The 22234-nt window shown below is 39.4% G+C and overlaps 1 protein-coding gene across 1 annotated transcript in view; it reads right to left on the reverse strand.

The window, feature by feature from the left end:
* The window catches only part of LOC140940209 (DNA-dependent protein kinase catalytic subunit-like), a 296315-nt gene that overhangs the window by 184870 nt on the left and 89211 nt on the right, over window positions 1-22234 (reverse strand). The window contains exons 30-33 of the mRNA XM_073389127.1: window positions 21172-21252; window positions 20047-20115; window positions 2975-3082; window positions 2439-2537 (exon numbers count right to left, since the gene is read on the reverse strand). Of these exons, the coding sequence (XP_073245228.1) occupies window positions 2439-2537; window positions 2975-3082; window positions 20047-20115; window positions 21172-21252 (357 nt within the window). The remainder of the gene's footprint in view (window positions 1-2438; window positions 2538-2974; window positions 3083-20046; window positions 20116-21171; window positions 21253-22234) is intronic.

Below are 22234 nucleotides of genomic sequence, written 5' to 3' on the forward strand. Positions count from 1 at the left end.
GTTAATTTGTTGACAGCTAGCCACGAGCACACTTTGAAAAGCTCTTCGTTAATCTCTGTTCCAAGTTTTTTAAGATCTCCGTTTACATAAGTTAAACTAGTATCATCGGCGAACTAGTAAAACTAAAACTTATTAGAAGATTTAAATAGATCATTTATATACAAGATAAAAAGCAAGGGTCCCAGCAGGGAACCTTGGGGTACTCCACAGCGGCGTTGATGAGCATCAGATTTATAACCATTGACAGTCGTACACTGTCTACGACCAATTAGGTACGCCTTAAACCAATCATTCACCACTCCGCTGAAGCCATAATTTTCGAGTTTTGAGAGAAGAATATCATAATTGTGTCAAAAGCCTTTTTCAAGCCAATAAATGAACAAAAAGTGAACTGGCCTTAATCAAAATTAGTAAGAATGTCATTTAGGATTTCTAGAGTAGCGTGTTGTCTACTATGCCTATTGCGGAATCCATATTGTGATGAATATATAACAATTATTCACCGAAGTGGAGGTGGCTAGTATTGATTATTTACCGAGGCTGCGAAGCGGCAAGGTAAATATCCAATACTAGCCACCGACACTGAGGTGAGATAATTGAGCACAAAATGATGATTTTTAACTCATTTACTGTTGCCAACGATTACAATTTTGGCGCGCGATGACCGAACGGCCGTGGTAGTCGCTTTTTCTTAGCGTCAAATAAAACTTTGAAGGCGTTTGTTTCGCTCTTGCGGGGAAGTTTCTTCAAAAGGAGTTGTGAATTTTGTTTGTAATTAAAATAATTCTGTAAAAAAGATTATTAAATTTAGTTTTAAGCTTATTTATGAACAACTCAACTAAATAAAGTAACGCAAGACAAGCTTAATTTGCATTTGTAAACAAAAAACTTTTTCACCGGTTTTATCGATAACTATTCAAGTCAAAAAGACAAAGCTTTACCTGTTAAAACTTCCAAACCGAACTTTGTCACCTTCTTCATGTATTTCGGAAATAGCTTGCTTGATTAGTTCTGAAATTTCTTAATTTGTTACGGCAGCAAACCGGGAAAGCATTTTGCTCGCAACCTACGCGAGTTTGGCGTCGCTCGCACGGAGTAACTGGAGCTGAATCAGTGAATAGTGCAGGATATTCACTGATTGAGTAGCCAATCAGAGCGCGCGAAAAACACTATGCACTGTTTTAGTATAAACTAAAATATATTATGTTTATTAACAAACTTAATAAGTCTTTTATACACCACTGAGCTTTTCAAATAAAGATTTGAGCTAAGGGTTGACAGATAATATGGCTAGACAATTTCAAAATACTAACTGGACGTGAATAGAGTCCATAGGCTTTGTTATTTGGTAGCACTTTGATTTCAGCTTCGACTTCTGCAGGGGGCAAAAGGGTCAAAGTAACAAAAACTTTGAATTGGCGGATCTAGAAAGGTACTAAAATCATGATCTGGCGACGAAGAAGGGATACAACTTATGTCCAACAGTTGCAAAAAACGTGTTAAGAGAAGTACTTATTTGCTTTGGGTTGCATATCGTTTCCGAGTTGGTGTTAACAAGGCGGTGTGTTGGCTTTTTACCACTTTTTGCCTTTCTTGAGATGATATCATTTATACCTCTCCACGTTTCTTTGGAATTGTTAAAGTTTTCTTCAAAATAACGTTCATAATAATTTTTCTTGCATAGACGCGTTAGGGTAGTTATTTTATAATTTTCCCAATCAGTGTTAAAAAATAAGTTATTTTTTATTCGTATTAAAGTTAAAATTCCTTTGGTAATCCATGGCTTTGACAATTTTTTTTTCCTGCGCTCGGAGAGATTTAGAAAACCACCCCACGTTCGTTATTCCTTAGCCGAACTCAAATAACTCCGTGCTTTTGACGTAGTTAAATTCCCCTGTTGAACTTGATAGAACCAGGGTGATGCACGTGATTGCCATTTGCGCTTATGACGTAAATTACTTGAGCTAAATTATTCAAAAATGGCGCAGAAAATGCAGACGTACATGTACGAGGAAAGCACCTACGGAAAAGGTCACCCCTGAGTAACACAGGATACCTAAGTACCCAAGATTATGTGTTGCGTTCTTCTAACGTCCAACGCAAATATCCCTTAGATTCTGTTAACACACAAAACATACTGCAAACGGTGAATTCATCCAGAGACTCGATCACACTTAAAATAACCACAAAAATATTTTAAGGAGCTTCTCTCACTGAGCATCATTGTTTAAAGTCCATTGCTTTGACACCGCAAAACATGACAGTGCTTGCAGTGTTTTTTTTCTGCAAGAAACTCATATGAATTGTTTTTAGCTGCCTCTTTTCCAAAAAAGTATACTAAAAGCCGTATGAACAATGAACCTCATTTCTGACAATCATTCCATTTTTATTTTGTTACAACTACACCCCTATTATAACAACTTAAAATTTTGACAAACCTTTTCGCTTGTCTGTTTGATTGACCATTGTAGGAATTCTCGCACGCATTGGGCACTAAAATCTCGCAATGCAGAGTCAGAAGGGTGAACAATGCCATCCTGGAAAATAATACTTATCAAATGAGTACAACTTTATAGCCTACACGTAAAAACAATATTTAATGTTAATTTATCATAGCGGAGCTCCACCCGCGCGCTGACGGAGCCCCATAGCTAAGGAAATGTGGTAATCTACCCATCCGAGAAAATTTGGTAATCACGTGACCGTATCCGTATCCGCTGACCTGTACCACCTGACCGTACCGTGGGTTTAAGTGTCGACCCATAGAGGTCGAGTTTTTTTTTTTTTTCATTACCTGGCTTTAACGAATACTTTTGCTGTTAACCAGATAATTCGTTATAAACGGGTCTTCGCTATAACCAAGACCCCGCTATTACGAACAATTTTTTTGGCACCGTGGCACTTCCTTATAGCGGGGTTCCACTGCCTAATTTTAAAAAGGGCCAAAATTCGTTAGCGTTATCATAAAACATACCAGGATTGCATTTAAGAGGGTCATTGTTTCAGGACTTTCGTATTTTTTGTTGTTGGTAAACCAGTGGATCAGCTGGAATACCAGTGGCTTGAATAGCTGCTCCGCGACCTACATAAAGTAAAGACAAAATGACAGCACACACTTAGTTTTCTTTTTCACCTCAAGCCCCATAAATTGATAAGCATAGATTATTTTTACTCGTTGTTTTACCACTGATCTTCTGGCTTAACCAATTCATTTCCCCAAAGCAAAATCAACAGCAATCAGGTGTCAGATGGATTTCATGGAGCAGTTAAAATGATAAAGGCAATTTAAATTCCAGAAAAGCACCAGAACCAAACAAACAGAAAGTGATTACCTGATCCCGTGAACTGTAAACTAACTTTAAATGTCAAGAAAAAAAATACAGTCTAACTTGGCTGACTTCAGTACATGGTGTGATGCTGACTTTAGCTATCCATTTCCAGTAAGGCATATATAACCCTCATCTGTTAAATTAACACCCTCTAATAAGGTGGCTCAATGGGGTTTTCAGGGTCAAAATCTCCCACATTTGAGCATAAACTACGTCGCCATTAACAAAGATTTTGGAAAATTTCCACCACACCAGTATAAGATAAACATGAAAATTTGTTTTGATCAGGGTTAAAATGACATCGGAGTTGTCATTACCTATTTTACATGCGGCCAAATTTCTTGGCACTGGTAGCACTTCTTCCAAAATCGTTAACGGGCGCTTCAGTAGTAATACTGGTTACTTCATCACACAGCCAATCAGAATCGAGTATTTCAAACACGTGCTGAATTAATTCACTCTCGACCAATCAGCGTTCAGGATTTCATGGGGGTTAATACTACATGTAAAACCATCACGAAAAGTCTCCCAACATTCCCCCGTCATGTAAGACACACGAAAAGTCACGTTTCAACCAATTTTATTCTGACGTCATACCTAGCGTTACAATCGGGACGTGTGTGACCTCCTATTGACGTCACGCCCATTTCGTTTTAAAAAGTTTAAAAAGTCATCAAAAAAATGGCCGGGAAAGCGGTGGTTCGGTGGCCATCGCCGGTACTGGCTAGAAAGTTCTTGCTTGGTTGGAGCAGAGTCTGATCAGTCGGGTGGACTCGACTCACAGGTTCGAATCCTGTCGGGAACGGTTTTTTTTTCTTTACAAATCTAATAAAATATATACATTTTGTGCGTCGCACTCTGTCAACACTCGGTATCCAAAAGGATAACTGATTTGGCTAATGGTTACATCATCACTTAACGTGTAGTCTACCAAAGAAAGTACTGCACAGGGTATCAAAATTCTATAGAAAACAACAGGTGGTTCTAAAGTAAACCCTAACTCTTTTGGTTCTTAAATCAACTCCATTTTTGTTCCTAATGAGTGGAAAGTTTATTTATAAAAATAGGAATAAGAGATGCGATTCCCTAGCAACACATGTCTTCTTATTTAGCGCTAAAAATCGGATATATAACAAAACACATACACACATACAAAAAGTGGAGCTGAAAACTCTCTATTTCAATTTTGACTCACCATTACGAAAGCGTTCTCTCCGTTCCATCTCGAGGAAACGACTAACTATTGAAATCTCAGCGCTTGATGAGCTTATGGGTTTGTCAATTTACGCGCCGTTAGCGTTAGTCAGTTAATTATGCTGGCTAACAAGTCTAAAGTTGAATACAAATTAATTCATCTCTACAGCTAGACCCATGGGAGCACCTTGACTTATTATTGTAAAAGCACAAACAATTGATAACTTAACAAGGATCAAGTTAAACACGCGACAAATAAATTGACAAGACACGAGATACAGTTTTAAAAACTTTATTGAAAACCAGTGACAAAAAGAGTCAAATAAACAGCGATTTGGAAGGGATGGAAATTAATCATCTTCTTCGTTCTCCTCTTTAGAAGGTGAATAAAAATTGGTTTCCAACGTCTTGGCGTTTTTGTGTGTAATTAATCCACAATCGTGACACCGAAGAAAGCCCTCTTTGATGTATTTTCTCTCCTCGGGGATCTGGTGATCGCATATAGGACAAATCTTGTAGTTATCGTGCCAAAAGCATTTAGGACATTTCATGATCAATGTGGAATACACATTAGAGTTTTCGCAACGTTCACAGGGACTTTTAGAGTGAAAGGTGGTGGACGTTTCAGGGCTACTACTTTCTGCTTCCTCACTATCGTTTTCGGTGTCGTTGTCGCTCTCTTGGGTGCCTTCAGTTTCAACGCCATTCTCAGAAGCCACTTCCTCTTCCTCCTCCTGATTTTCAATATCCGATGAACTCTCGTCATTATTACTCTCATTATCGGAAGTATTTTCTACATTTCGGTAGCCTTTTTCCTTTTCCATTACATCACATAACAGCTTTTTGTTCTTGATTAAACCTTTATCGATTCTTAACTCTGCAAGTCCATCTAGAAACGTATTCAGCGCACGAGGCCTGGTAACCTCATTGTTATGAGGGAGTAACACATACTCAACTAGCTCGGCGATGTTTGTGACGGGAATAGTGCGTTTATTTCGAAGTAATTGTCCGCTCGGAGTCCAGAAAAGAATATCTTTGGACGCAGCCATACTATGCAGCAAATCAGAAGCACGCTTTTCCGACACTGCTCGGGAAAGATGACTCAAAACATCTTTTATTCTTGGTTCTTCTTTTATTCTTGGTTCTTCATCCTCGCTTTCACCACCAGAACTTTCGCTTTCTTCATGTTCACTCTCGTGTTCTTCTATCTTTCTCTTCATTTTGATGCGTACCCGTGACAGACTGTAGCTTCAAGTGAGTAACTTATAGTTTTGTTTCCTCTTTTATAGCATCAAAAATCCTAGGGTTGTAACAGCAGGTACCAATAGGTCTTGAATAAAACCATCACCCTCTTGTACAAAGATTCGCTTCTTTGTTTTGTAAGGTACATTTGTTTCTGCTAGGTTTACTAGAGCATCCTAATATGGCAACACGTTCCGCTTATTTTCTTCTGGGATAAGAATGTATTCCTTAAGTATATTGTATAAGACTTGGACTAATGCATGTAGTTGTTGTGGACTGGCTGTCCGTAAAAGAAACTGTCGCTGATGAGCTGGACAAACAGCTAAGAATTGAAGAAAACCACGATTGTTCTTGACAACTTGAGACATTGCGAGAAACTGAACTCATGATGGCAGTTGGCAGTCTTTTATAGAATCTCGTGGCGAAAAAAATGAAATGAGTGGGCGAAGGATAGAAAACAATAGAATGAGGAGGAGGAGGAGGAGGAGGAGGAGGAGGAGGAAAAACAATAGAAATGAGGAGGAGGAGGAAAACAATAGAATTTTGTGGCCTGAAAACCTATATAAATGCGCAACATTCTACCTCTTTCTCAGTCTACATTTTGCTCCTGAGGAGTTGACATGAGTTGGCTCTGTTCTGTCTGCGAAAAATCCTTTAGTAGAAAAGATAATATGCAAAGACACGTGATGTCTAAACACCGCAATGCTGGTCTCACCCCATCTGAAACAGTTCCAATATTTTCACAGAAATGTCAGCGGTTTCGCTTCGAGCATCCTTTCACCTCCATGATTGCCGGAATGACCGGGTCCGGAAAAACGGCCTGGGTTCGATCGCTATTGCAACAAGCTTCAGAGACCATTTACCCTCCCCCGGAGAGGATCGTTTGGTGTTATTCACAATGGCAGCCTGCGTATACACAAATGTTAGTCGCCATGCCAAACATTGAATTCGTCAAGGGAATTCCTACGGCTTTGGAGCAAGATTCCTATTTTGACGTGAACAAACGGAATTTGATCGTGTTTGATGATCAGATGATTGACGCCAGTAAAGACAAGCGAATTGTGAACCTCTTTACTCGTGGTTCTCATCATCGCAATCTGAGCGTGATTTATATCGTGCAGAATCTATTTCATCAGGGGAAAGGTAGCCGCAGCATAAGCCTAAACAGCCATTATCTGGTGTTATTCAAGAACCCACGAGACAAATTGCAAATCTTGACTCTTGCCAAGCAAATGTATCCCGGGCAAACTGATTTCATTTTAAATCAGTACGAGGAGGCTGTAAAAAGACCTTTTGGTTATCTGCTGATTGATCTGAAAACTACTACCCAAGATAATTGTCGACTGCGAAGAAACGTCCTGCCCAGTGAAGAAGGTTTTAACCAAGCAGGGTTTCAAGAAAATATTCCTCAAGAGCTTTTAAAATATCTAAAGCAGCAAAATCTTTCGCCTGTCCCACTTCTTCCAGCTATGCAAGAAATACAGGGCAACATGGATGACTTACTTTCTCGAAACGATCTTCGGGACGATGAAAAAGCTAAGAGATACTTTCAGTTGCAAAACAGATACCTGGCTTTGAAAGAACAATTAAATACAAGAACACGACCGGAAGAAATAATCAGCACCGTTCCAGACTTAACATCAAGCACACAAGATTCTTCGACAGCAACGGCAGCATTCTCCACTCCCATTAACCCCTTCAACGTAACACCTAAATTAACACAAGCGGCTATCTTACAAAAACCTGAAAACGAAAGCTCCAACCCACCACTAACTTTAAATCTTGGTTTCCTGACCCCTCCTCCCGCAGTAGAAAACCCATCACAAGGCCCGAAGCGCAAAAGGCGTCGGATTCAATTTGTAAATTATTTGGATGATCATAATGCTCATGGCAAACAGAGGAAACGAACTCGGCATAAGAAATTTCGAGTTAGACCTTACAAGTACTCCATGGGCGAAGAAGATGATTAATTTCCATCTCTTTCAAATCGCTGTGTATTCGACTCTTTTTGTCACTGGTTTTCAATAAAGTTTTTAAAACTGTATCTCGTGTCTTGTCAATTTATTTGTCGCGTGTTTAACTTGATCCTTGTTAAGTTATCAATTGTTTGTGCTTTTACAATAATAAGTCAAGGTGCTCCCATGGGTCTAGCTGTAGAGATGAATTAATTTGTATTCAACTTTAGACTTGTTAGCCAGCATAATTAACTGACTAACGCTAACGGCGCGTAAATTGACAAAACCATAAGCTCATCAAGCGCTGAGATTTCAATACTTAGTCGTTTCCTCGAGATGGAACGGAGAGAACGCTTTCGTAATGGTGAGTCAAAATTGAAATAGAGAGTTTTCAGCTCCACTTTTTGTATGTGTGTATGTGTTTTGTTATATATCCGATTTTTAGCGCTAAATAAGAAGACATGTGTTGCTAGGGGATCGCATCTCTTATTCCTATTTTTATAAATAAACTTTCCACTCATTAGGAACAAAAATGGAGTTGATTTAAGAACCAAAAGAGTAAGGGTTTACTTTAGAACCACCTGTTGTTTTCTATAGAATTTTGATACCCTGTGCAGTACTTTCTTTGGTAGACTACACGTTAAGTGATGATGTAACCATTAGCCAAATCAGTTATCCTTTTGGATACCGAGTGTTGACAGAGTGCGACGCACAAAATGTAGATATTTTATTAGATTTGTAAAGAAAAAATACCGTTCCCGACAGGATTCGAACCTGTGAGTCGAGTCCACCCGACTGATCAGACTCTGCTCCAACCAAGCAAGAACTTTCTAGCCAGTACCGGCGATGGCCACCGAACCACCGCTTTCCCGGCCATTTTTTTGATGACTTTTTAAACTTTTTAAAACGAAATGGGCGTGACGTCAATAGGAGGTCACACACGTCCCGATTGTAACGCTAGGTATGACGTCAGAATAAAATTGGTTGAAACGTGACTTTTCGTGTGTCTTACATGACGGGGGAATGTTGGGAGACTTTTCGTGATGGTTTTACATGTAGTATTAACCCCCATGAAATCCTGAACGCTGATTGGTCGAGAGTGAATTAATTCAGCACGTGTTTGAAATACTCGATTCTGATTGGCTGTGTGATGAAGTAACCAGTATTACTACTCGCTTCTTTCTCCGATAGTCGCCTCGGTGTTCGGGAAGGTTAGGCGAAATCTGTGTGAGCATTACCGAGAAATTTTGGGATGAAGTTTAACTGGACAATCTTGATGTTCGGCCGTTATCTGAAGAAAAGGAAGCGCTTTAGAAATTCAATTTCACTTCATAGTAATTTCAACCTCTGGTTTTAAAAACGTGTGTAAAAAATCATGGAGATGGCTTTAGCCGATTGCTAGAAGGAAGTATGTATATTAGCATCTATCGAGGCGCTCTTGTTGGAGCTTTTTTTAAACATTTTGGTCTATTTTAACAAATGAGCAAAGAATTTTGAAAACACTTGTTAGATATTTCTTCTCTAAGTTTTATATTTTCCTGAACAACAATAAGTAAAATTTCTGCATATTTCATCAAATACACTGTTAGTTACTCCTGTTCACGGGAAAAGGAAACTTGCAGACAATAGCTCTAAATAATGAGAGGCTCTCACTTGTAAACATGAAATTTCCGACAAAAATTAGCGAATTGAAGCACTTATTTTACTGCCTTACAAGTTATGAATAATCTTCACACTCATAGGTCATATAAAACGACGGTTAATGTCAAATTAAAAAAAAAACCTGTGGAGGGGTTCCAAAATTATTTGCTGAAATGTTAAAGTCGACCAAAATGTTTACAAAACCACTAACAAGAGCACCTCAATACATACTAATAAAAACCTCCTTTCTAGCAATCGGCTAAAGCTATCTCCATGATCTTTCACACAATATGTTAAAAAGATTGAAACTACTATGAGGTCACATTGCATTTCAAAAGCGTTTCATTTACTACAGATAATGGCCGAACATCAGGATTTTCAAGTTTTAACCGTATTTTTATCCATCAAAACGTCATCTTCTTCCAAAATATCTCTATAACACTCTTCAAGATTTCGCTTAACCTTCACGATGATCAAGGCGGCTATTGGAGGAAGAAGCTCTGGTGAACGTGTTTGGGAGAAGAGCTACCAGTGCCGAGAATACTGCTCAAAGTTAAATAGGTAATGGCAACATTTTGTTGCTATGAAGACTCCAATGTCATTGTTACGCTGATCAAAACAAATGAAACAAATTTTCATCTTTATCTAATATAGCTGTGGTGGTAATTTTTTCAAATCTGTATTAATAGCGACGTAGTTTATGCTCAAACTTGGAAGGTATTGACCCTAAAAAAACCCATCGAGGCACGCTTACCATATTTACTGTCACTTTGACCTCTACTAAATATTACGTCTATTTACTCTGTCGATTAACAATGAATTTGTCTCACTGTTGTTACGAAAATAAAATGCAAATGAGGGTCCCTGCTAAGGGCCCATTATCGTATATTTATGTGCCGTTTCTAGGAAAAGGTCTTCAAGCTCTAAGTAACTTGACATAACGCACTTATTTGTGCAAAATTTGGACACTAGTCCCTGAGCAGTAGCTGCTGATGGGGTTGTCATCAAGCCACGCCCAGTGTCACTGAACCCAATTCAGAAACCCTCATCTTTACTGAGAAACGAATACTTTTGCTCAAAATATTTAGTACTATCATAATTGTTCTTTGAATGCGACAACTTTTAAGCACCTTCAGAATTGAGAATGGAAAGTGTGTTCCAAAAACCACATTTTAGGAAATTTTGGCAAAACAGGATACTTAAGTTTCTTAAAAACAGCTTGTTTCTTGATTGACTTGAAAAACAGTGACACTTCTTTGTTTGAGAAAAAGTGTTTTATGGTTCTTTAACGACAAGTGACACGCAGCACGTAACTCGCAACACGTCATACGCAATAGCCAGTTCACAAAACTGGTGTAAATCCCGAGAAACCTAAAATGCGCCCCAAACGCTCCCGAAACCGTTTTTATGTTAGTGTTTCTTAGCCTTTCCTATAAATGTACACATTTTAAGACCCGAAAAAAATTGCGTTTACTAACTGTTTTGCGAAATGAGGGTACTGATTTCGATGAAACATAGTGCAATTGAACAACTTCACATACTCATTAACTTGGGGCAGTTCAAAGGCCCTTGGCCTTTCAGTGACGCCACAACAAAAGGTCAAAGATAGAGGCAAAAAGGACGCTGACTTACAGCTAAGAAAATGGGAATTTTAGCCGCTTTTAGACGTTTACTTTTCAAAGTCAAGACGCACCTGGGAAAACATTGACTTAATATCAATAGTGTTTGATCCAAACGGATTACGTTCATGTAAGAAGAATGCTTTTAATGTTGGCTGTTTCAGTTTGAAGAGGTTACAAGACAAGCAACCCAATGTTTATAGGTTTCTTTTCTTAAAATCAGTGGTGTGAACAGGTGAATATACTCTTCTTATTGGCTGAAGTTCATTTGACTTTCTTAAAAAGTCCACGTGCGAAAGCCAAGGACATACATGTCTCTTTACAAGTGTTATTACACTCACGTACTTATTTATCAAGCATTCGGATTGTCATTTTAGTGGAAGCGATTTTTAAAAAGCACTAAGAGACTGTGTATCTTTTCATTAACATCAAGGTGAATGTGTGGAATATTGAAATGACCAGCTATTCGTTTGCTCGAGCGGCGATCACAATTCAATACGGGAATTGACAAGAGAATTCGGCAAACAACCAACTGTTGCTGACTTCACTGGAGACATTACCCGCACAGGTAGAAGCCTGGAATATTCAGGAGAAGGATCTAATTCTAAACAGAGTAGGTAATATGCTTTGAACCTATCTCTGTCACTGGAGTTAACTTCATCCACTCAGTAGATAAAGTAGCAACATCAATCCATGGAGGCTTAGTTCACAAATTGCCCCAATGACCACCTACCCGTAGTATGGAACAAGCTATCGGTTACAATGCTTGTGCAATGAACCAGCGGCAGGTGTTGCAGAAAATAGCGAAGATAATTTATTAAAAACTGAATCATTGGATAATGAAATTCTAGATAGAGCTCCGATTGGCTTAGCCATCATGGTGTATGAGCCATTAAACCATATGCTCTCCAAACATGGTAACTGTACACGTCTGCTCAAAATTAAAAACAAGCTGAAAATCGGTTGTTAGATATGAAATGATTATAGCCAACTCATATCCAACGCGCACCCGTGGAATAATTGTTAATTATAAATCTGGGATATAGACTTGACATTGTGATTCTTGGAATGCAATATTGCGGCAGACTTTGTTGACATAAAAAACGTCTCTGATAATACTTTCGTGTAAATAGTTCAGGCAAGATGTCAAGATGTCAATGACGGAAGAAAAAATAAAATGGAAATATGTCCGACAAGGAGCTTACAAAACACTGGAGGCCCTCAACTGCATGTTGTCACCTAGGACACACGCAAAGCATACAGAGTGAAACTCAAGTCGAACACTTCTTAAGGTTTATAACACGCAATTTGGTTTCACAAGGCACAGCATATGGGCCTTCTAGAATTAAGCTTGAAAGTGGAGAGGAGCTACTTGTTCCTAGGCCAATACGGAAAATGATACCAGCGAGAGTTGTCATGTCACCCAGTACTTGAAGATCTGTGGAGCCAGAAATGGAGTTCAAACCAGCCAGTGAAAGAAAGAATCCTTGAAGTGTGCACAGCATCGACTAGCAAAAGTCTTTAGAAGAAAATTTAGAAGTTATCGAAAAGCTCCATGATGCAGGGATGTCTGACAGTGAGGCGCAAAGGTTGCATTCAATGGTTTTGTCCTCCAAGCGTTTCCTAAAGACAACATTATACAGTACACATGTCGTTCAGGATTCACAAAAGCTAGTCCGTCTGTTTCACTTGATCATTGTTGATATTTTGAAGTAAGTGACCCTAAGAAAGAAGAATTCAGGGAGTGTTGCACTCATAGTCACTTAATTGAGTGTGACAGGTGTCAGGAACTGTAAAATCTGTTCGACTCCTTAGATGAGACCATTGGAAATCAGCAAGGTACAGCAGCAAGGTAAGTGACGAAATAGCTGACCTTCCGTTCCTAATAAATGACAGTACGGACAAAATAGAGCAATGGAAATCGCACATATTAAGAAGCGTTAACCAGGACGAGGGAAAGAATGATGTATACAGCAGCTATCACGAATTTTGACCGTGGAAGTCTTTGTCCATATTTTTCACAACTGCCTTCAAAACCCGGTGACTGTAGCCTCCATTAATCAGCACACTTTTTCAGCCTTAATACGTTGTATTCGAAGTTAAGTGGAGCATATATTAGATCTGACAATGTTGGCTGTTATCATGCAGGGTATCTTCTGACTAGGCTTCCCAGCTTGGGAAACAACAGTGGTATTAAGGTCTTGGGCTATGACTTCAGTGAGGCTCAACATGGAAAAGCTATATGTGATCGAAAGACAGTGACAATGAAGCAGCATGCAAGGCGCAAGGCGGTATGTGGCAGAGACGAAGGCCGACATTCTCACAGCGTCTGGTCTAGAGAGCGCCTTGGCATGCAAGTAACGGCGGGGTAAAGGGGTGCCGAGTGTGTGTTGCAGAAGTGCCACAGAGATCCAGCCGGGTTGACACAAACATCAGGATTCCCGGAATAAGTCAAATTCACAATATTTGTTACAAAGAGGATGGGATGTGTTATTGGAAGTTGGCGAAGGAAAATGGTTGGAACGTGAAACGACAGGATCAGTTAACATTTCGCAACTGAAAATACTGGAGCCCTTTTCAAGTGAAAGTCTCAACGCTGGCATGATGAGAGCGATTCCTAACTGCAGTAGTTAGAAAAATGCTGACAAAATTGCCGAAGATCGGAATGGGAGGGTGAAATTTGACTGTCCAATCGATGGGTGTGTTCGCAGTTACGAAACAGTTGCAGGGCTTCAAAACACCTTGGCGGTGGCAGTCATGTTTTTCGCTTGCACAGAGAGTCGCAGTTTGACCACATTAAGCACCAATACACCAATATCGTAAAGCGAGGAACTGAAAAGGCCACGTCTTAAAACGTATGCAAGTTTGCTGCAGACGGAAAACTGGCGACAAAATTTAGTACTGCAAGTTATCTGCCTTAATTTCAAGAGAGTCGCAAATGTTTCTCATTTGCGAATCTCTTGACATTAAGGCAGATAACCTGAAGCGGCGCAAAGCTCCTTACGACGAGGCTTTAACAAAATAGTCCCATTGGGGAGGGGGGTTGCTATTTTTGAAGGGAATGTATAAAAGGACTTACTTTTCCGACGTGTCCAAACAGAAAATCGCCATCAAAACTCGCTCATAAAGCTGAAACCTAACCACTTTACTAATATAGTATTGGTTTTTGTATGCTCGCTATTCTTGTAGGTCGAGGGTCATAATATAACATTTTTAAATGAAAAAAAAGTCACGTGACCCCGAACTTCAAAGGGCTCAAATAAGGGGTCATAAGGGTAAAAGTAGCACTTCATAAGGCCCACACTTGCCCATAGAATTTATGATAGTTTTTAGTACCTGGATCGACATCCTTTACATCTATGTAAAAAAGAACTTTTAACTTCACTGGAAGAAAGAGTAACAGCAGTTTGAAATCTGAACAATATCAGCTGCATAAATTGACTAATAAAAGGGTGCAACTTTTATTATCACCAACCTTTTTTTCCCTTTGAGATCATGTGACGTTAATAGCATTTTTTGCTAACCTTTCTGATGCCGGTTTGATAGATAACCAGAAAAAGATCATAACTCCAAATCATAGGTGGGGGAAATGTAACGATATTCGATCTATGACATTTTAATATCGGACTTGACAGTAAATCAACAGAGGAACTTGCGTGATGTAATATAATAATAGTAGTTGAATCATCGCCTTGGTTTACAATCGGCTGTTACGTGATTAGAACAATAATTCATTGATTCTCTTGTAATGTTCGGAGATTCATTATTAAAACTGGAGTTGACTAGTTGATGCGTCTCTCTCTCTCTTTATGTCGCTAATTTGAACGACATAAAATGTTACATGGTGTCAGGACAAAATTGAACCATGATGCCAACTACAGGTTCACCTGGAGCATCGATCGCTCATGAAGAAGCGACGCCAGCTCAAGAAATATTACCCACCGCTCAAATCTACATGCCGCCAGCAAACTTGCGCCCACCCAAGCCCCTTGTGATGGACGACAATTTAGCTACCAACTGGAACGCAGAAAGCGTGGACAAGATACAAAGGTCGCCACAGGCATAAACAAGCAGGAACAACTGGTAAGAGTCTCAACATTGTTGTAAGTTATTGGAGAGGATGCCACAAAAGCCTTCGATGCCTTCGAATGGGGAGAAACCGAGGACGACTCAAAAATAGAAGATGTCCTCGCAAAGTTCGATGAATACTGTGAGCCACGAACACAGGTCGTCTATGAACGCTATCGATTTAATAATCGTAATCAAGAACCTGGAGAAAGCATCGCATCATACCTTACAGAATTAAGGACAATTGCAAATCAAAGAAAGACTATCGTCGACTCGTGGGTAGGTTGTTTAGAAAATAATCAAGTAGTTATCACCTCTGGTTTTCCCACAGTGAATTGAAGGAAATGATAGAAATTCAGAGTATAAATATACTATCCTTGTTCTGGAAACACAATACTTTTCTTGCTGTTTATTGCACTTTAGTAACAGTTATTTAAGTATATATTTAAAAACAAAAAAAACAAAAAAAACAGCAAAACAAATAGGCAAACAAGACAAAACAAAAAAGAAAAAAAAAAGGAAGAAAGGAAAAAGAAGGTCCTCAGCAGAATTTGAACCCGGTACCTTCGGGCTGACACGACCTCACATAGCCACTACACCATTGAGGATGGTCACGTGATTTGGCGAAAAGTCTCAGTTTTAATGCCTTTTCCATGGAACTTCCGCCGGCAAACGATCGAGCCATACTTAACCGATTGAAAAAACGACTCGAAGCAATCGGATGAAATTAAGGCTAATTGAAACCAGGCTACTGACAGTAAAAAACAACGTAAACGCATTTCATGGCAATGAAAGAACATAAGCGATACAAAGCCGACACAAATCCTCCGCGAAGTAGGATGCAAAACATTAGCTTATGTTTTCTTATCTCGATTTCTGCTGTTATTTTAAAGGTAATGCTCAAACTCACATCCATTTTCCCCCGTGATCTTGGGGAGTCCTTAAGAAGAAGAAGAAAAAGAAGTGCCTTTCTTTACCATACATTTCACCAGTCCGTATTTTATAGTCCGCATTTTATACCCAGTCCGCAGTCCGTGTTTTATACTGACCGCCATAAATTCATTCATACACATAACCTACTACACTACTACAAGGTAGGAGATCAAGCCAGCGTCGAAGTTGAAAGAGTCGAAGAGAAAATGCTCATCTTCTCGTCAAGTTTAACGCCTGGACGGATCAAAGGCTTTTGAATCGTACTAATTTGAAAGATTCCTGCGTGTCTTAAATTTGGTAAGACCTCTATCCTAACCGTGCTGTAGCGCACGATGCACGCTTTCAACGAGGAATTTGATGCTACCGAACTTCGGCGAGCGCGTTCTTCTTTGGAAACGATAGATCTTCGCGCTCTCGAGTTCGGACCCGATTAATTACGAAGTGCGTCTACTACGAGTGAGCGAGTGACTCTTTTGTATATCTCAGTCCCTGCAATAACTCGTGGTACGCTCGCGCGTACCCACGAGTTAAAAACTGCCAACATGAAAGTATCACTCCAGATGAGAGGGCAGTGGTAAAAACAACAATAGATTTAAGAAGACTCATCAAAAACGGGAAGTATCGCGTCATTTCTGTGACAGAAGTGGAACAAAACACCCAAAAAAAAAATTGTCCGGCATTTGGACAGAAATGTCATAGATGTGGAAATCTTAACCACTATTAATCCCTTTGCCGCACCAAGCTCGTTGCTACCCTAGATGAAGAAGATTCAGAAAAAGATGAGTCATACGAGATCTACACTGTTGACGAAGATTCCCGTCCTAGTGTCAACACAGCATTCGTTGACATTTGTCAGCACTAAAAAGCCCGGAAATCAAGTTCGATTTCAAGAGGATACTGGGTCAGAATGTAACTTGCTGCCGATTAAATTGTACAATTATATATGAATTATTATCTTGTAATATATATAAATCTTGTAGTAAATAGTTATATTTCTTCACATGTCTGATATTATTTTTATACTTATTGTTACATGTACCATACCTTATATTTTGTCAACTCAGTCTATGTAATTAGTTAATTGATACTTACCTTCATTGTATTTTACTTTCGATCCTGGCCTTACTGTTACTGTTAACTTTATTTTTACTCTGAGGGAGCCCAATGTCTATAAGCCTCGTGGTTTCTTTTTGGGCTTCCTCGCCACTTTCATTTACTTCTGTGTAACTGTCTTGTTTTATCGTTATTTGTATTTTGTGGTAAATCAAATAAAGTTACAAAAAAGTTACAAAGTTACAAAAGTCCTTAACCGGAGACACGAACCTCAGTATGTTACGAAAGTGTAATAAATCGATCATTTCCTACACTGGTGAACGACGGCAGATAGCAGGAAAGATAAATCTTCGAGTACAATTGCAGTACACAAACGTTGACGTTTAATGTTATCGATGGTGAGTATCAGCCCATCTTATAACTCAACACAAGTATCGCGCTTGGAATAGTCACGTTACACGACCGTGACGTTCTTTCACTCACAATATCATCACCTAGTAACGCAATCCTTGAAGAATTCAAAGATGTTTTTGAGGGACTAGCAGAACTAACAGGAGAGTACAAAACCATCACTGATGAAACTGTAAAACCAAAGGTACACCCCCCAAGACCAGTGCCGATTGCACTACGCCCTAAAGTCAAAGAAAAACTTTATGAGTGGGTACAGCGAGAGGTTATTACACCAGTAACTGAACCTACCGAATGGGTCTCAAGCATGCTTGCTGTAATAAAGCCGAACAAGATACAAATCTGTTTGGACCAAGGGATCTCAATGAAGCTATAAAGCGAGAGCATTATCAGCTGCCGACAATCGAAGAGGTCGCCACTCGTCTGAACAGAGCAAAGCCCTTCACAGTAGTTGATGCAAAAGATGGTTTTTGGCAAAAGAGGCTAGATCTTGAGTCCAGCTACAAAAACATGTTTAACACACCCTTCAGGCGCTACCGATGGTTACGCATGCCATCTGCATCAGTTCAGCCCCAGAAGTATGGCAAAGAACCATGCATGAATTCATAGAGGGTCTTCAAGGTGTAGAACTCATTACAGATGACTTCATTATTGCCGGCTTCGGTGATACTAAAGAAGAAGCCTACAAGAGCCTGGAGCAAAACGAACGTTCCTTCTTTACTAGGTGTAGGGAATGGAATTTGAAGCTCAATCGTGATAAAAAAAAGCGGGCACAGACCAATGTGCGCTTTATGGGACATCAGCTGACACCTGAAGGTCTCAAACCTGATCCCGCAAAGGTAGAAGCTATCACTGCTATGCCTAAACCAGATAATGTCACTGCACTCAAACGTTTCCTTGCAATGGTTAACTATTTGTCCAAATTTATGCCATACCTGAGCAAAATGACAGAACCACTAGGCAGACTAGAAGATAAGGACGCTGAGTGGCAGTGGCTAAAGCAAGAAGAAGTAACAATCCAGTGTGACGCCCCTGAAACTGGTCTCGGAGCGGTCCTCATGCAAAATGGCCAATCAATCTGCTACGCCTCAAGAACTCTCACCGACACTGAGACAAGATACGCACAGATCGAGAAAGAGCTTCTTGCCATCGTATAGTCTTGTCACAAATTTGACCAGTACATACATGGTCATGACGTCGTACACATAGATTCTGACCATGAGCCACTACCGGCAGTATTAAAGAAGCCAAAACACTAATCACCAAAACGCTTACAGAATTATTCTCTGGACATTAGATACAAGAAAGGCCGTCTGATGTTTATTGCAGATGCCCTGAGCAGCTCTTATAGGCTTACGACCGACGATGCTCAACATGATAACCGCAAAAAGCGTGCATTACTAGAAGTGCATCACACGGATGGACTTTCAGTATCACAAAAACGGTTGGAAGAGTTCAAACTGCGCACAACCCAGGACCCAGAAATGCAGCTTTTAACAAGTCAAATACAATAAGGGTGGCCATCAAGCCGTAAAGAATGCCCTAGTCTGCTAATACCATACCATGAAAGCCGAAGCGAGATAATTGAAGAAAACGGGCTGGTCTTTCATGGCGAACGCTCAGTCGTTCCACCCTCACTGCACACTGATATGCTGAAAGAAATACACCACTCACATATCAGAATTAACGGATGCTTAAGAAGAGCCAGAGAGTTGCTGCACTGGCCAAGAATCAATGCTGAAGTAAAAGATTTTGTTTCCAAGTGCAGCATTTGTCAATCATTTCTGCCAGAACAGTGTAGTCACTAATTAATCTTGTTAGCAGTGAATTTCATTCGTCATAATACTATATAAACTTGGTTTTATGTATTTCAGAGCAAACAAGAGGATTTCTTTGCAAGCTAAACCAGTAACAAACTAACAACAACAAAAACAATTTATTCAGTTATCAAATATCAAATAAATTAAAGGAATTCTTCCACCAAAGCGGGTTAACGTTGAGGTTTTTGAATGAAAAACAATCACACGAGTATAACTTAGTTAAATTAGTTACAAATTAGTCAATTTTGAAGGAAATTTGTGAAAGGAAAATCAAAACATCCACATTTTCAATAGGCTTATAAAATGTTTTACAAGTAAACTCGTAGGTATGATTAGTCATTTTCACAAACATACTCACCTACTCTCCATCTCGAAAACTGTTATCAATAAAGAGAGTAAAGCTAAATGAAATGGAAGAGGAAAAGCTCTCAACTTAACTATTTGGCGAAGAAACTAAGCTTATGTGCTTAACTTTCATAAACAGTGCTTCTATATTCGGTGCTTCATGAATAAAGTTTCAAACTTTTTTATTATACTTTTCTGTAATTCTTGTCACTTGAATTATGTAGTCAATTCAAGCCAAAGCAAAATATGACAAAACCGAAAGTCAATTGCATAGAAACGGGGTTAACTAGCAAAGAGACACGATAATGGGCCCTAAAGGTTCGACTGTTAGTTTTACACATAGGGTAAATCCAGTGCGAGTCCAATTTTCCTATATTTTAGGAGGGTGTCCTTTCATATGTGAAACCAGTTTGAAATATTGCTTGTAGAGATAGTTTACCTGTTCAACATCGCATGCCAACTGTAAAAGGCAAGGAAACACGTGCTCCCACAACTTCTCCATAGGGCTCTATACCAAAGTATGGAAAATAAAGTTAATTGAGCTCACTCGATTAAGGAGATTCCCTTTTAAGCGTCACTGTCTTCCTTTTTGTTTACCTACACCCTCAGGTATCTTGGGGTAGCCTTCATTAACGATGACGAAAGGAAATGCGCGATTATAACGTTAATTTCCATTTTGCAGATAAGCAAGTGTTTTACTTTTTAAACCACTGTATTCGTTTGAAAAATTGCCTTTCAAATGACAACAACGCACCATTTTTCCTTTACAAATGTATAGTAAAGGTTCAAAGACTTTCAATTAGTTTATTACAAGACACTTATTGAATATCAAACTCTGTGCTGCCCCGATTGTTCAAACATTGCATAGCGCTATCCAACGGATAGATTACTATCCAGCAGGTACGTTGTTGAGGAAACCAACTGCATGATCCACTAGATAAACTGCATTATCCACCTTTTGAACAACTGGGGCCTGGAAAATAGTAACCATACCGTGTAGGCTTTTTTAATTCTTTGTCTTACTTTTCGTTTGGCCGCTTTAAACACACTAATAAAGTGTCATCTTTAAATGTGTTCCAGGCCTCGATATCAAGAAATGTGATAAGCTCCATGGTGGTTATAAATGATTAAGTTAAATATCCTAATAATAGATCTTCCCACGGTTTTTTTTTCCAACTTTTGATGTGGACAAGTTAGGGAAAATCCGTCGACAGCACTTGAAAGAGCGCCTTAAAATTAGCAAAATTGCCAAGTTTGAAAGTGATTTGGTGAAAACTGGCGACGATATAGCTCCTCAAAGTGGCGAAATTTTACAGACGTTTGTACGGTGGGGGCACAAACTTCGCCCGCTTAAGACGCATCACTTTTAAACTTGGCAATTTAACTAATTTCAAGGCCCTCTTTCCAGTGGTGTTGACGGGTTTTTCCTCACTGGACAATGTCAAAAGTTAAAAAAGCCGTGGAAGGGTCTATAAGACCAAGCCTGCATCATTTACATTTAAAAAATGTGAATATTGTTGTAAGGAAAATATTGAAATAGTATACTTCAAATGCTGTTACTTACGTTGTTGCTGCCTTGCGGTTGTGTGACACTTTTTCCAAGCATGTAAAGGACAAGAGAATGAAGTGACTCACAGGCAGCAACCTGTAAGAAAGATATAAAGTAAGTTTATAAATATTACGTCTTGTAATGCAGTCCTGACGTGTTGCGTTTTTACCATGATGCGGCGTAAAAACTTTGTTATGCGATGTGTTTTTATCGTAGTGTGTTTGGTTATTTAGCTATGTTTTGAGTTTTTGTCACGATGTAATGTGGTTACGCTTTTATGTGGTCTGGGATCTCAATTAGTTATGTGGTTTGTTCATTATGTGATGTGCTTTTGTCTTTATGTCAGTTCTTGACTGCACTTCCGGTACTAGCAACTGGTCAAATCGCTTTTAAGAGGCGCCCCAGTTCCTGCTCTTCCGCATTGTCAAAGATAAGCAGGCAACCATTCCGATTAGCTTGCGAAGGAAGAAAACTTCACGGAGAGTACTCTGAAGGACCTCAGACTCGAGTCTCTTATTCCAAAATTTGCTGCCGAAAGAATTGAGCCTGAAAATGTATGTCAGTTGTCTGATGACAGCTTGTACGTCTTGGTGTAACTACGATCGGGGATCGTCATTGTATTCCGTGCCCTTTGTGCTTCCAAAAAAAACATCAGTCTGTGGCTGCAGCTGCTCTTAGCAAGTAATTCAAGGTCAAATTTCCAGAATTTGGAAAGTACAGTTTCACTGGCCAAGCTCGGGAAGGGAATGTTGTTCTCGGTTGAGCAGGCGTTTGTGGGTAGGGACAAAATACAAGCTCCCCTAAAAACGCTTGCGTTGGAGGCTATCCTTCGACAGAACAAATCACAAGTCAAAAAAAAGTGCATTATCTGTAATAAGGAGGTATTAGTGAAGGACCTTAAGTTTCACGTTATGATGTGTTAAACCAGGGAAGGTGTCCTAAGCTCCGAATCCCAGGATGGTGACACCGTATTTCTGTGTTTGCATCAGAGCTATAAAGAATCCAAGAAAGACAAGAAAACAACATTTCTGTGAACTCTGTGGAAGAAAAGCAGGTAGACTTTGACTCTGCCCCCCTT

This window comes from Porites lutea, chromosome 6, assembly GCF_958299795.1.
Source record: "Porites lutea chromosome 6, jaPorLute2.1, whole genome shotgun sequence".
Taxonomy (NCBI): domain Eukaryota; kingdom Metazoa; phylum Cnidaria; class Anthozoa; order Scleractinia; family Poritidae; genus Porites; species Porites lutea.